This window comes from Calliphora vicina, chromosome 2 (genome assembly GCF_958450345.1).
Source record: "Calliphora vicina chromosome 2, idCalVici1.1, whole genome shotgun sequence".
Taxonomy (NCBI): Eukaryota; Metazoa; Arthropoda; class Insecta; order Diptera; family Calliphoridae; genus Calliphora; species Calliphora vicina.
In genome coordinates, this window is record NC_088781.1 from 82,211,193 (window position 1) to 82,226,312 (window position 15,120).

The following is a 15,120-nucleotide window of genomic DNA, read 5'->3' on the forward strand; positions in this document are numbered from 1 at the left end:
TATTCGGTCTGTGGGCGGAGGGGTGTGTAAAAATCTAATTTTTACATTATACCGCTAATGCCCTATCTATCTTCTATCTATATATATAAAAATGGATGTTTGTATGTGGGTATGTATGTATGTTCCGAATGAACTCAAAAACGGCTGGACCGATTTTGATGAAATTTTCAGGGAATCTTCAGAATAGTCTAGCGGGTAACACTGTAAGGTCAGATTTTTGATTTTCGGTCTGTGGGCGGAGGGGCGTGGCATTATCAAATTTTTACATTATACCGCTAATGCCATCTATATATATAAAAAACGGCTCCACCGATTTTGATGAAATTTTCAGGGAATCTTCAGAATATCCCAGCGGGTAACACTGTATAGTCAGATTTTTGATATTCGGTCTGTGGGCGGAGGGGTGTGTAAAAATCTAATTTTTACATTATACCGCTAATGCCCTATCTATCTATCTTTATATATATAAAAATGGATGTTTGTATGTGGGTATGTATGTATGTATGTATGTATGTATGTATGTATGTATGTATGTATGTATGTTCCGAATGAACTCAAAAACGGCTGGACCGATTTTGATGAAATTTTCAGGGAATCTTCAGAATAGTCTAGCGGGTAACACTGTAAGGTCAGATTTTTGATTTTCGGTCTGTGGGCGGAGGGGCGTGGCATTATCAAATTTTTACATTATACCGCTAATTCCATCTATATATATAAAAAACGGCTCCACCGATTTTGATGAAATTTTCAGGGAATCTTCAGAATATCCCAGCGGGTAACACTGTATAGTCAGATTTTTGATATTCGGTCTGTGGGCGGAGGGGTGTGTAAAAATCTAATTTTTACATTATACCGCTAATGCCCTATCTATCTTCTATATATATAAAAATGGATGTTTGTATGTGGGTATGTATGTATGTATGTTCCGAATGAACTCAAAAACGGCTGGACCGATTTTGATGAAATTTTCAGGGAATCTTCAGAATAGTCTAGCGGGTAACACTGTAAGGTCAGATTTTTGATTTTCGGTCTGTGGGCGGAGGGGCGTGGCATTATCAAATTTTTACATTATACCGCTAATGCCATCTATATATATAAAAAACGGCTCCACCGATTTTGATGAAATTTTCAGGGAATCTTCAGAATATCCCAGCGGGTAACACTGTATAGTCAGATTTTTGATATTCGGTCTGTGGGCGGAGGGGTGTGTAAAAATCTAATTTTTACATTATACCGCTAATGCCCTATCTATCTTCTATATATATAAAAATGGATGTTTGTATGTGGGTATGTATGTATGTATGTATGTTCCGAATGAACTCAAAAACGGCTGGACCGATTTTGATGAAATTTTCAGGGAATCTTCAGAATAGTCTAGCGGGTAACACTGTAAGGTCAGATTTTTGATTTTCGGTCTGTGGGCGGAGGGGCGTGGCATTATCAAATTTTTACATTATACCGCTAATGCCATCTATATATATAAAAAACGGCTCCACCGATTTTGATGAAATTTTCAGGGAATCTTCAGAATATCCCAGCGGGTAACACTGTATAGTCAGATTTTTGATATTCGGTCTGTGGGCGGAGGGGTGTGTAAAAATCTAATTTTTACATTATACCGCTAATGCCCTATCTATCTTCTATCTATATATATAAAAATGGATGTTTGTATGTGGGTATGTATGTATGTATGTTCCGAATGAACTCAAAAACGGCTGGACCGATTTTGATGAAATTTTCAGGGAATCTTCAGAATAGTCTAGCGGGTAACACTGTAAGGTCAGATTTTTGATTTTCGGTCTGTGGGCGGAGGGGCGTGGCATTATCAAATTTTTACATTATACCGCTAATGCCATCTATATATATAAAAAACGGCTCCACCGATTTTGATGAAATTTTCAGGGAATCTTCAGAATATCCCAGCGGGTAACACTGTATAGTCAGATTTTTGATATTCGGTCTGTGGGCGGAGGGGTGTGTAAAAATCTAATTTTTACATTATACCGCTAATGCCCTATCTATCTTCTATATATATAAAAATGGATGTTTGTATGTGGGTATGTATGTATGTATGTATGTTCCGAATGAACTCAAAAACGGCTGGACCGATTTTGATGAAATTTTCAGGGAATCTTCAGAATAGTCTAGCGGGTAACACTGTAAGGTCAGATTTTTGATTTTCGGTCTGTGGGCGGAGGGGCGTGGCATTATCAAATTTTTACATTATACCGCTAATGCCATCTATATATATAAAAAACGGCTCCACCGATTTTGATGAAATTTTCAGGGAATCTTCAGAATATCCCAGCGGGTAACACTGTATAGTCAGATTTTTGATATTCGGTCTGTGGGCGGAGGGGTGTGTAAAAATCTAATTTTTACATTATACCGCTAATGCCCTATCTATCTTCTATATATATAAAAATGGATGTTTGTATGTGGGTATGTATGTATGTATGTATGTATGTATGTATGTTCCGAATGAACTCAAAAACGGCTGGACCGATTTTGATGAAATTTTCAGGGAATCTTCAGAATAGTCTAGCGGGTAACACTGTAAGGTCAGATTTTTGATTTTCGGTCTGTGGGCGGAGGGGCGTGGCATTATCAAATTTTTACATTATACCGCTAATGCCATCTATATATATAAAAAACGGCTCCACCGATTTTGATGAAATTTTCAGGGAATCTTCAGAATATCCCAGCGGGTAACACTGTATAGTCAGATTTTTGATATTCGGTCTGTGGGCGGAGGGGTGTGTAAAAATCTAATTTTTACATTATACCGCTAATGCCCTATCTATCTATATATATAAAAATGGATGTTTGTATGTGGGTATGTATGTATGTATGTATGTATGTATGTATGTTCCGAATGAACTCAAAAACGGCTGGACCGATTTTGATGAAATTTTCAGGGAATCTTCAGAATAGTCTAGCGGGTAACACTGTAAGGTCAGATTTTTGATTTTCGGTCTGTGGGCGGAGGGGCGTGGCATTATCAAATTTTTACATTATACCGCTAATGCCATCTATATATATAAAAAACGGCTCCACCGATTTTGATGAAATTTTCAGGGAATCTTCAGAATATCCCAGCGGGAACACTGTATAGTCAGATTTTTGATATTCGGTCTGTGGGCGGAGGGGTGTGTAAAAATCTAATTTTTACATTATACCGCTAATGCCCTATCTATCTATCTTTATATATATAAAAATGGATGTTTGTATGTGGGTATGTATGTATGTATGTATGTATGTATGTTCCGAATGAACTCAAAAACGGCTGGACCGATTTTGATGAAATTTTCAGGGAATCTTCAGAATAGTCTAGCGGGTAACACTGTAAGGTCAGATTTTTGATTTTCGGTCTGTGGGCGGAGGGGCGTGGCATTATCAAATTTTTACATTATACCGCTAATGCCATCTATATATATAAAAAACGGCTCCACCGATTTTGATGAAATTTTCAGGGAATCTTCAGAATATCCCAGCGGGTAACACTGTATAGTCAGATTTTTGATATTCGGTCTGTGGGCGGAGGGGTGTGTAAAAATCTAATTTTTACATTATACCGCTAATGCCCTATCTATCTTCTATCTATATATATAAAAATGGATGTTTGTATGTGGGTATGTATGTATGTATGTATGTTCCGAATGAACTCAAAAACGGCTGGACCGATTTTGATGAAATTTTCAGGGAATCTTCAGAATAGTCTAGCGGGTAACACTGTAAGGTCAGATTTTTGATTTTCGGTCTGTGGGCGGAGGGGCGTGGCATTATCAAATTTTTACATTATACCGCTAATGCCATCTATATATATAAAAAACGGCTCCACCGATTTTGATGAAATTTTCAGGGAATCTTCAGAATATCCCAGCGGGTAACACTGTATAGTCAGATTTTTGATATTCGGTCTGTGGGCGGAGGGGTGTGTAAAAATCTAATTTTTACATTATACCGCTAATGCCCTATCTATCTATCTTCTATATATATAAAAATGGATGTTTGTATGTGGGTATGTATGTATGTATGTATGTATGTTCCGAATGAACTCAAAAACGGCTGGACCGATTTTGATGAAATTTTCAGGGAATCTTCAGAATAGTCTAGCGGGTAACACTGTAAGGTCAGATTTTTGATTTTCGGTCTGTGGGCGGAGGGGCGTGGCATTATCAAATTTTTACATTATACCGCTAATGCCATCTATATATATAAAAAACGGCTCCACCGATTTTGATGAAATTTTCAGGGAATCTTCAGAATATCCCAGCGGGTAACACTGTATAGTCAGATTTTTGATATTCGGTCTGTGGGCGGAGGGGTGTGTAAAAATCTAATTTTTACATTATACCGCTAATGCCCTATCTATCTATATATATAAAAATGGATGTTTGTATGTGGGTATGTATGTATGTATGTATGTTCCGAATGAACTCAAAAACGGCTGGACCGATTTTGATGAAATTTTCAGGGAATCTTCAGAATAGTCTAGCGGGTAACACTGTAAGGTCAGATTTTTGATTTTCGGTCTGTGGGCGGAGGGGCGTGGCATTATCAAATTTTTACATTATACCGCTAATGCCATCTATATATATAAAAAACGGCTCCACCGATTTTGATGAAATTTTCAGGGAATCTTCAGAATATCCCAGCGGGTAACACTGTATAGTCAGATTTTTGATATTCGGTCTGTGGGCGGAGGGGTGTGTAAAAATCTAATTTTTACATTATACCGCTAATGCCCTATCTATCTATCTATATATATAAAAATGGATGTTTGTATGTGGGTATGTATGTATGTATGTATGTTCCGAATGAACTCAAAAACGGCTGGACCGATTTTGATGAAATTTTCAGGGAATCTTCAGAATAGTCTAGCGGGTAACACTGTAAGGTCAGATTTTTGATTTTCGGTCTGTGGGCGGAGGGGCGTGGCATTATCAAATTTTTACATTATACCGCTAATGCCATCTATATATATAAAAAACGGCTCCACCGATTTTGATGAAATTTTCAGGGAATCTTCAGAATATCCCAGCGGGTAACACTGTATAGTCAGATTTTTGATATTCGGTCTGTGGGCGGAGGGGTGTGTAAAAATCTAATTTTTACATTATACCGCTAATGCCCTATCTATCTATCTATATATATAAAAATGGATGTTTGTATGTGGGTATGTATGTATGTATGTATGTATGTTCCGAATTAACTCAAAAACGGCTGGACCGATTTTGATGAAATTTTCAGGGAATCTTCAGAATAGTCTAGCGGGTAACACTGTAAGGTCAGATTTTTGATTTTCGGTCTGTGGGCGGAGGGGCGTGGCATTATCAAATTTTTACATTATACCGCTAATGCCATCTATATATATAAAAAACGGCTCCACCGATTTTGATGAAATTTTCAGGGAATCTTCAGAATATCCCAGCGGGTAACACTGTATAGTCAGATTTTTGATATTCGGTCTGTGGGCGGAGGGGTGTGTAAAAATCTAATTTTTACATTATACCGCTAATGCCCTATCTATCTATATATATAAAAATGGATGTTTGTATGTGGGTATGTATGTATGTATGTATGTTCCGAATGAACTCAAAAACGGCTGGACCGATTTTGATGAAATTTTCAGGGAATCTTCAGAATATCCCAGCGGGTAACACTGTATAGTCAGATTTTTGATATTCGGTCTGTGGGCGGAGGGGTGTGTAAAAATCTAATTTTTACATTATACCGCTAATGCCCTATATTTCATAAAAATGGATGTGTGTATATATGTTCCGTATGGACTCAAAAATGGCTGGACCTATTTTGATGATATTTTCACGGTGTATTCAGAAAATCCTATTAGGTAACAGTGTAAAGTCAGATTTTAATTTTCTGTCTGTAATAAACAATTTGGTTTGCTTATAGGGTCATGAATAAGATATTTCCATACTGAATTTTTGAATTCATTAGAACCAGCCGAAATGCGACTACATGTATTAACATTGAAGGTTGATTCACCGACTTTGTCCGACACTGTATATTAAAATCGAGATCGATATGCAATATAAAAGAGATGTTTTCTAAAGGCCAGCAACGCGGACCTGGTTCAGCTAGTCTTCTATATATATAAAAATGGATGTTTGTATGTGGGTATGTATGTATGTATGTTCCGAATGAACTCAAAAACGGCTGGACCGATTTTGATGAAATTTTCAGGGAATCTTCAGAATAGTCTAGCGGGTAACACTGTAAGGTCAGATTTTTGATTTTCGGTCTGTGGGCGGAGGGGCGTGGCATTATCAAATTTTTACATTATACCGCTAATGCCATCTATATACAGTGGTGGCCACGAATTTAAGACAAAAATAGTTTGCTAAATTCCACGTGATTGTCAATTATTTTTTCAAATATTTCCACACATATGTATGCATGAGGACTGTTTTAACACACAAATGTGTTTTATTCGACTGTGTCAATTCATACATATTCACCACGAACACATAAAATTTTTATACAGCTTGACCAAAAAAATTTTTTTTTAAATAAACATATTTTCTCACATTTATATCATTATATTTTTATTATTATAAAATATTCAGACCAAATTTCGTATTTTTATTTCCATTAGTTTCGGTCATATCATGTTATTAACAGCGGATGTTCGCTGAGGTGGGTCAACGTATTTCCACATATCTTTGTCCATATATGTTTTACCGATTTTTCCAAACATTTTCCAGAAACTAGAAACATTAATAATAAATTTCATACCCTTAGAGGTCCTTTTATTTTGGCTCTATCGCACTTAAAATTCAGTTGATGAAAAAAATGCAAGTATTTGTCTTAAATTGGTGGCCACCACTGTATATAAAAAACGGCTCCACCGATTTTGATGAAATTTTCAGGGAATCTTCAGAATATCCCAGCGGGTAACACTGTATAGTCAGATTTTTGATATTCGGTCTGTGGGCGGAGGGGTGTGTAAAAATCTAATTTTTACATTATACCGCTAATGCCCTATCTATCTTCTATATATATAAAAATGGATGTTTGTATGTGGGTATGTATGTATGTATGTTCCGAATGAACTCAAAAACGGCTGGACCGATTTTGATGAAATTTTCAGGGAATCTTCAGAATAGTCTAGCGGGTAACACTGTAAGGTCAGATTTTTGATTTTCGGTCTGTGGGCGGAGGGGCGTGGCATTATCAAATTTTTACATTATACCGCTAATGCCATCTATATATATAAAAAACGGCTCCACCGATTTTGATGAAATTTTCAGGGAATCTTCAGAATATCCCAGCGGGTAACACTGTATAGTCAGATTTTTGATATTCGGTCTGTGGGCGGAGGGGTGTGTAAAAATCTAATTTTTACATTATACCGCTAATGCCCTATCTATCTTCTATATATATAAAAATGGATGTTTGTATGTGGGTATGTATGTATGTATGTATGTATGTATGTTCCGAATGAACTCAAAAACGGCTGGACCGATTTTGATGAAATTTTCAGGGAATCTTCAGAATAGTCTAGCGGGTAACACTGTAAGGTCAGATTTTTGATTTTCGGTCTGTGGGCGGAGGGGCGTGGCATTATCAAATTTTTACATTATACCGCTAATGCCATCTATATATATAAAAAACGGCTCCACCGATTTTGATGAAATTTTCAGGGAATCTTCAGAATATCCCAGCGGGTAACACTGTATAGTCAGATTTTTGATATTCGGTCTGTGGGCGGAGGGGTGTGTAAAAATCTAATTTTTACATTATACCGCTAATGCCCTATCTATCTTCTATCTTCTATATATATAAAAATGGATGTTTGTATGTGGGTATGTATGTATGTATGTATGTTCCGAATGAACTCAAAAACGGCTGGACCGATTTTGATGAAATTTTCAGGGAATCTTCAGAATAGTCTAGCGGGTAACACTGTAAGGTCAGATTTTTGATTTTCGGTCTGTGGGCGGAGGGGCGTGGCATTATCAAATTTTTACATTATACCGCTAATGCCATCTATATATATAAAAAACGGCTCCACCGATTTTGATGAAATTTTCAGGGAATCTTCAGAATATCCCAGCGGGTAACACTGTATAGTCAGATTTTTGATATTCGGTCTGTGGGCGGAGGGGTGTGTAAAAATCTAATTTTTACATTATACCGCTAATGCCCTATCTATCTATCTATATATATAAAAATGGATGTTTGTATGTGGGTATGTATGTATGTATGTATGTATGTTCCGAATGAACTCAAAAACGGCTGGACCGATTTTGATGAAATTTTCAGGGAATCTTCAGAATAGTCTAGCGGGTAACACTGTAAGGTCAGATTTTTGATTTTCGGTCTGTGGGCGGAGGGGCGTGGCATTATCAAATTTTTACATTATACCGCTAATGCCATCTATATATATAAAAAACGGCTCCACCGATTTTGATGAAATTTTCAGGGAATCTTCAGAATATCCCAGCGGGTAACACTGTATAGTCAGATTTTTGATATTCGGTCTGTGGGCGGAGGGGTGTGTAAAAATCTAATTTTTACATTATACCGCTAATGCCCTATCTATATATATAAAAATGGATGTTTGTATGTGGGTATGTATGTATGTTCCGAATGAACTCAAAAACGGCTGGACCGATTTTGATGAAATTTTCAGGGAATCTTCAGAATAGTCTAGCGGGTAACACTGTAAGGTCAGATATTTGATTTTCGGTCTGTGGGCGGAGGGGCGTGGCATTATCAAATTTTTACATTATACCGCTAATGCCATCTATATATATAAAAAACGGCTCCACCGATTTTGATGAAATTTTCAGGGAATCTTCAGAATATCCCAGCGGGTAACACTGTATAGTCAGATTTTTGATATTCGGTCTGTGGGCGGAGGGGTGTATAAAAATCTAATTTTTACATTATACCGCTAATGCCCTATCTATCTTCTATATATATAAAAATGGATGTTTGTATGTGGGTATGTATGTATGTATGTATGTTCCGAATGAACTCAAAAACGGCTGGACCGATTTTGATGAAATTTTCAGGGAATCTTCAGAATAGTCTAGCGGGTAACACTGTAAGGTCAGATTTTTGATTTTCGGTCTGTGGGCGGAGGGGCGTGGCATTATCAAATTTTTACATTATACCGCTAATGCCATCTATATATATAAAAAACGGCTCCACCGATTTTGATGAAATTTTCAGGGAATCTTCAGAATATCCCAGCGGGTAACACTGTATAGTCAGATTTTTGATATTCGGTCTGTGGGCGGAGGGGTGTGTAAAAATCTAATTTTTACATTATACCGCTAATGCCCTATATTTCATAAAAATGGATGTGTGTATATATGTTCCGTATGGACTCAAAAATGGCTGGACCTATTTTGATGATATTTTCACGGTGTATTCAGAAAATCCTATTAGGTAACAGTGTAAAGTCAGATTTTAATTTTCTGTCTGTAATAAACAATTTGGTTTGCTTATAGGGTCATGAATAAGATATTTCCATACTGAATTTTTGAATTCATTAGAACCAGCCGAAATGCGACTACATGTATTAACATTGAAGGTTGATTCACCGACTTTGTCCGACACTGTATATTAAAATCGAGATCGATATGCAATATAAAAGAGATGTTTTCTAAAGGCCAGCAACGCGGACCTGGTTCAGCTAGTCTTCTATATATATAAAAATGGATGTTTGTATGTGGGTATGTATGTATGTATGTTCCGAATGAACTCAAAAACGGCTGGACCGATTTTGATGAAATTTTCAGGGAATCTTCAGAATAGTCTAGCGGGTAACACTGTAAGGTCAGATTTTTGATTTTCGGTCTGTGGGCGGAGGGGCGTGGCATTATCAAATTTTTACATTATACCGCTAATGCCATCTATATATATAAAAAACGGCTCCACCGATTTTGATGAAATTTTCAGGGAATCTTCAGAATATCCCAGCGGGTAACACTGTATAGTCAGATTTTTGATATTCGGTCTGTGGGCGGAGGGGTGTGTAAAAATCTAATTTTTACATTATACCGCTAATGCCCTATATTTCATAAAAATGGATGTGTGTATATATGTTCCGTATGGACTCAAAAATGGCTGGACCTATTTTGATGATATTTTCACGGTGTCTTCAGAAAATCCTATTAGGTAACAGTGTAAAGTCAGATTTTAATTTTCTGTCTGTAATAAACAATTTGGTTTGCTTATAGGGTCATGAATAAGATATTTCCATACTGAATTTTTGAATTCATTAGAACCAGCCGAAATGCGACTACATGTATTAACATTGAAGGTTGATTCACCGACTTTGTCCGACACTGTATATTAAAATCGAGATCGATATGCAATATAAAAGAGATGTTTTCTAAAGGCCAGCAACGCGGACCTGGTTCAGCTAGTATTTCATAAAAATGGATGTGTGTATATATGTTCCGTATGGACTCAAAAATGGCTGGACCTATTTTGATGATATTTTTACGGTGTCTTCAGAAAAGCCTTTTAGGTAACAGTACAAAGTCAGATTTTAATTTTCTGTCTGTAATAAACAATTTGGTTTGCTTATACATAGGGTCATGAATAAGATATTTCCATACTGAATTTTTGAATTCATTGGAACCAGCAGAAATGCCACTACATGTATTAACATTGAAAGTTGATTCACCGACTTTGTCCGACACTGTATATTAAAATCGAGATCGATATGCAATATAAAACAAATGTTTTCTAAAGGCCAGCAACGCGGACAGGGTTCAGCTAGTTTTAAATAAAAGCAGTTTATTATTTTATGTTTTTTTTATTTTAATTACTAACAACTACTTTTTTAAACTAAAAAAGGTTCTTCATTAAATTTTCATTAAGACTGCAAAAAATGTTCAATTGCAACAAATTTAATAAAAAAAAATTAGGATACTACCTAAAATAAGGTAAAAACGATTTATTAATTAATTACTCAAAGCGTATACGTTATTTTGTTCAAGAAAATCATATACTTGATTTCGATTTTGGTTATAACTTGGTTATTTTTGATAGTAAAAGTTTAAAATTTTGTACACATATGTAATATGATGTAGTAAATCGTAATCAATAATAAAACCAATTTCGAATTTTTTGATGATACGTTGTTTTGCATTTTAGGTGACGATTTGGTACTCTGATCCAAAGTAAAATAAGTTTTTGGAATAAATAGAAGAATTCAAATATATTTTATTTAGTGGTTACGTCTTTTTCGTCAAATATGTGTCATGTGTGATCCTACCTTTAGTGTTGAAAGTCCAAATTCAAAACTTAAGCTCAGCAACACCTCCTCTATAGTCGTGGGAAATTTTATTAAAATCGTATTAGAATTTAAGTATTTATTTGCACTTTTTTTGGTATAAATCAAGATCAGCGAAACAGCTTGCATTTTTATAAATTCTTTGGTGTTGATAGCTCTCATAATTAGAAGCACAAAAACGTTAATATTTTTGCCTGCTCTCTCTTAGTTTAAGAGTTATATGAATTTAAAGTCAATACATATAATAGTACATTTCTCATATATTTGGAAAACAAACTGATCGTTATGGGTATCATTGAATAGTGCTTCACAATACCTTTAATATGATATATAATATGGTACTGTTAATTAATATTGTGAACCAAAAATTCCTTTTTGATTTTATATGACAGTACTTTAGAAAATTTTGATATACAGAAAAAGTGATTTTAGCGAAGCCGGTGTTCGATACACCCCAGAGTTAAAAATCCCTTCATCCGGCCGAAGGCCGGCAATAAAGAAAATGTGAATATTAACAGAAAAAAAAATATGAAAATTTAAACTGTTACGGGGATCTTTATTTGTTCCCTTTTTTAATTTTTTTTTCACTATGACCTAAAAGTTCGATTTTAGGTTCTCGCACAACGATATGTGATTTTTTAAAAATCCTCGGGTGAAGTTTGTTTTTCATCTTCTCCATTTGCAAAGATTCTTTTCTGCCATTCTTTCCTTTCGAACAAGCCCAAACATATTCAAGTTTCATAAAAGGCTCAATAAAATGTTAGCATATTTAAACAAAAATATAAAATACGAAAAGTTTCGCGTTAAAAACGGGAAGCTCCATTTTGATTTCAGACGCATGGTTTCTTCGGCAACCCTTCTTAGTTTTCGTCGTAGATTAACTGCTTGGTCGAGAAAAAAAATTTACCCACTCTATAATATAATGATGTTTCAAATCAAAAATATAATTTTTAGATTACTTGCTGATATCCTAGGGCTATCTGTTTAAAATTTTTCTCAAATTTGAGAAATTTGTCACTCGCTTCAAAAGATGTTATACAACCAGATTTTTTTTCATTGTAAATTTTATCACTTATAACTTTGCATTGCTGAATTTTAGATATTTTTGTGATTTGTTTATGACCAACGCCTGACCCAAAATATATATCCTAAGCAGCATGTAATTAAAAATTTTCATTAACAATTACAATCTAACAAAAGGTACCATCATTAAATTTACATACGTATGTAGTTAATACAATTACCTGGCTTAACATTTCATAGTATTGCTTCTCAGCTTTTGCGAATCGGATCTTTTCCCAATATTTTTCACCAGCTAACATGGACATAGTTTCAGTATTCCTATTTGCAAAAATTACACGTGTGGAAATAAATGTAAATGTTCGATAAGAAAAATAGCGTACACTAACCAAAGTAAATTAATAAAGTAGCGACCAAAGTAAATTAATAAAGTAGCGACAGTACTACAACAAATACAACATTTACAAAAACCACAAGCAATTTTGTTTTTGGTTTAAGGTCTGAGCTGTCAAAGTTGCCTGTTGTTGTTTTTGCTTTTGGGCTTGTTGTATTTTTCGCCACAACAACCACAAGTGAATTGACAGTTCAGACCAAAGTAAAAAAAATAGTCAGCTGTTCTACTGAGTCTACTTTATTAATTTACTTTGGTAGCGACAGTACTACAACAAATACAACATTTACAAAAACCACAAGCAATTTTGTTTTTGGTTTAAGGTCTGAGCTGTCAAAGTTGCCTGTTGTTGTTTTTGCTTTTGGGCTTGTTGTATTTTTCGCCACAACAACCACAAGTGAATTGACAGTTCAGACCAAAGTAAAAAATATAGTCAGCTGTTCTACTGAGTCTACTTTATTAATTTACTTTGACACTAACACTACAAAACTTTTCAAGTACTCAATACTGGTTACTTTTGCTCAAAGTAACCAAGATGTATTAACAAGGTGGCAGCGTAACTACAACAATTACAACAATACAAGAACAATAATCATTTTTGTTTGTGCAAAACCGTGTAAAGCGTCAAAAAAAAATTCACAAAAACGCACTTTTATAAATGAAATTGTTTTTTTTAACACTTTTAAATATTTTATACACATAACTCGGTGACAAATACTCTCTTTTTTAAATATAAAATAATCTTTTTAATCTTATAACAAATTTAAAAATTTTTGTAAACAAGCTTTTGACATTTCACAAGGCAAAATACGAGTAGAGCAAAAAATAGTCAGCTGGCGTTACGCTGCCACCTGGTTAAATATGCCTTGAAAGTAACTTAATAAACAAGGCGAATTTATACAAGGTGGAGTCCAAGGCGTATTTAACAAGGTGACAGCAGTGGCGAATTGAAATAAATACAGGCGAATTCACTTATTTTTTATATATAGAGTTTGACATACGGACGTACGGGCGAATATTTTTTATATATGTAGTTTGACATTTGTGCGAGCTATTTCTATAATCAGCTGTGCTGCCGATGGCACCTTATTAAATGCACCTTGGTGGAGTCAGTCAAACAGCTGATAATTTGTTTTTTTCGCTTTTTGGTTTTAACAGTTATCAAAGCTTGTTTTTATATTTAAATATCTACATATTCTAATCGTATTAACAAAATATTTATTTTTTACATAAATAAGTAAAGCCCTCACTATACAATTATCTACACTACATTAAGTTTTAATACATATTTGTTTATTTTTTCATTTTTGTTTTTTTGACATTTGTTAAGACCAATTGTTGTATTTGTAGAACTGATAGCACCTTGTATAAATTCGCCTTGTTAATAAAGTAGCGACCAAGGCGAATTTACTTTACAGGTGGCGTTAACAGCACAGCTGATCTACTTTTTTTCTTCGCCTTTGTGGTCGACTTGTCAAAAGTTGTATATAGGCGAATTTATTTTATGTCAAAAGTTGTTTTGTTTACCTTTTCGATTTCAAAAAAAGTTAAATTGTTTGAAATTTATTTTTGTGTAATAAAATGAAATTAATAATTGCTGCCTATGCAAACAAAACAAAAACCGGGAAACGGTAGTTTATTATGCGTTCCAGGTGATGCCCGCCGGCTTAAGTGGAGCAAAATTTGAAGTCTGGACTTCTTCCGACAAGCTCTAGTTTCCTCGGACCACTTTTCGTTTCGCAGACCTTAGGCACATCCTCTTTGGAGGTACATATGTTCTTGTTGGAGTTGTCCGCCTTGGAGTTATCTTGTTTTGCACCGCAAAACATTTTAAAAATATGTAAAGGCTTATTTACTTTTTTGTTTTTTATTAAATTTATTATTTTTTGTTAGTTTTCAACAATTTTTTATTATTATTTTTGTATTTTTTTTAACAAATTTTTGCTTTTGACACATTTGCTTTTGACATATTTGCCCCCCAAGCAACAATAAAAAACAATGTTGTTTTTGCAATGTTGTACTTGTTGTAATATCAACGCCACCTATACAATAAATTCGCCTTGGTAGCGACAGTACTACAACAAATACAACATTTACAAAAACCACAAGCAATTTTGTTTTTGGGTTAAGGTCTGAGCTGTCAAAGTTGCCTGTTGTTGTTTTTGCTCTTGGGCTTGTTGTATTTTTCGCCACAACAACCACAAGTGAATTGACAGTTCAGACCAAGATGTATTAACAAGGTGGCAGCGTAACTACAACAATTACAACAATACAAGAACAATAATCATTTTTGTTTGTGCAAAACCGTGTAAAGCGTCAAAAAAAATTCACAAAAACGCACTTTTATAAATGAAATTGTTTTTTTTAACACTTTTAAATATTTTATACACATAACTCGGTGACAAATACTCTCTTTTTTAAATATAAA

General features: G+C 34.8%; 1 protein-coding gene across 3 annotated transcripts in view; it reads right to left on the reverse strand.

Annotated features, from left to right (window-relative positions):
- Positions 1–12,690, reverse strand: part of eEF1delta (elongation factor 1-delta) — a 117,484-nt gene extending 104,794 nt beyond the window's left edge. For 2 of the 3 annotated variants that reach the window (XM_065500606.1, XM_065500605.1), the window contains exon 1: positions 12,526–12,688. In XM_065500606.1, coding sequence (XP_065356678.1) covers positions 12,526–12,609 — 84 coding nt within the window. In that variant the 5' untranslated portion in view covers positions 12,610–12,688. Of the gene's footprint in view, positions 1–12,240; positions 12,430–12,525 lie in introns of all 3 variants that reach the window. The other variant, XM_065500604.1, reaches the window with a different exon arrangement.
- Between the last annotated feature and the right edge of the window lie 2,430 nt (positions 12,691–15,120).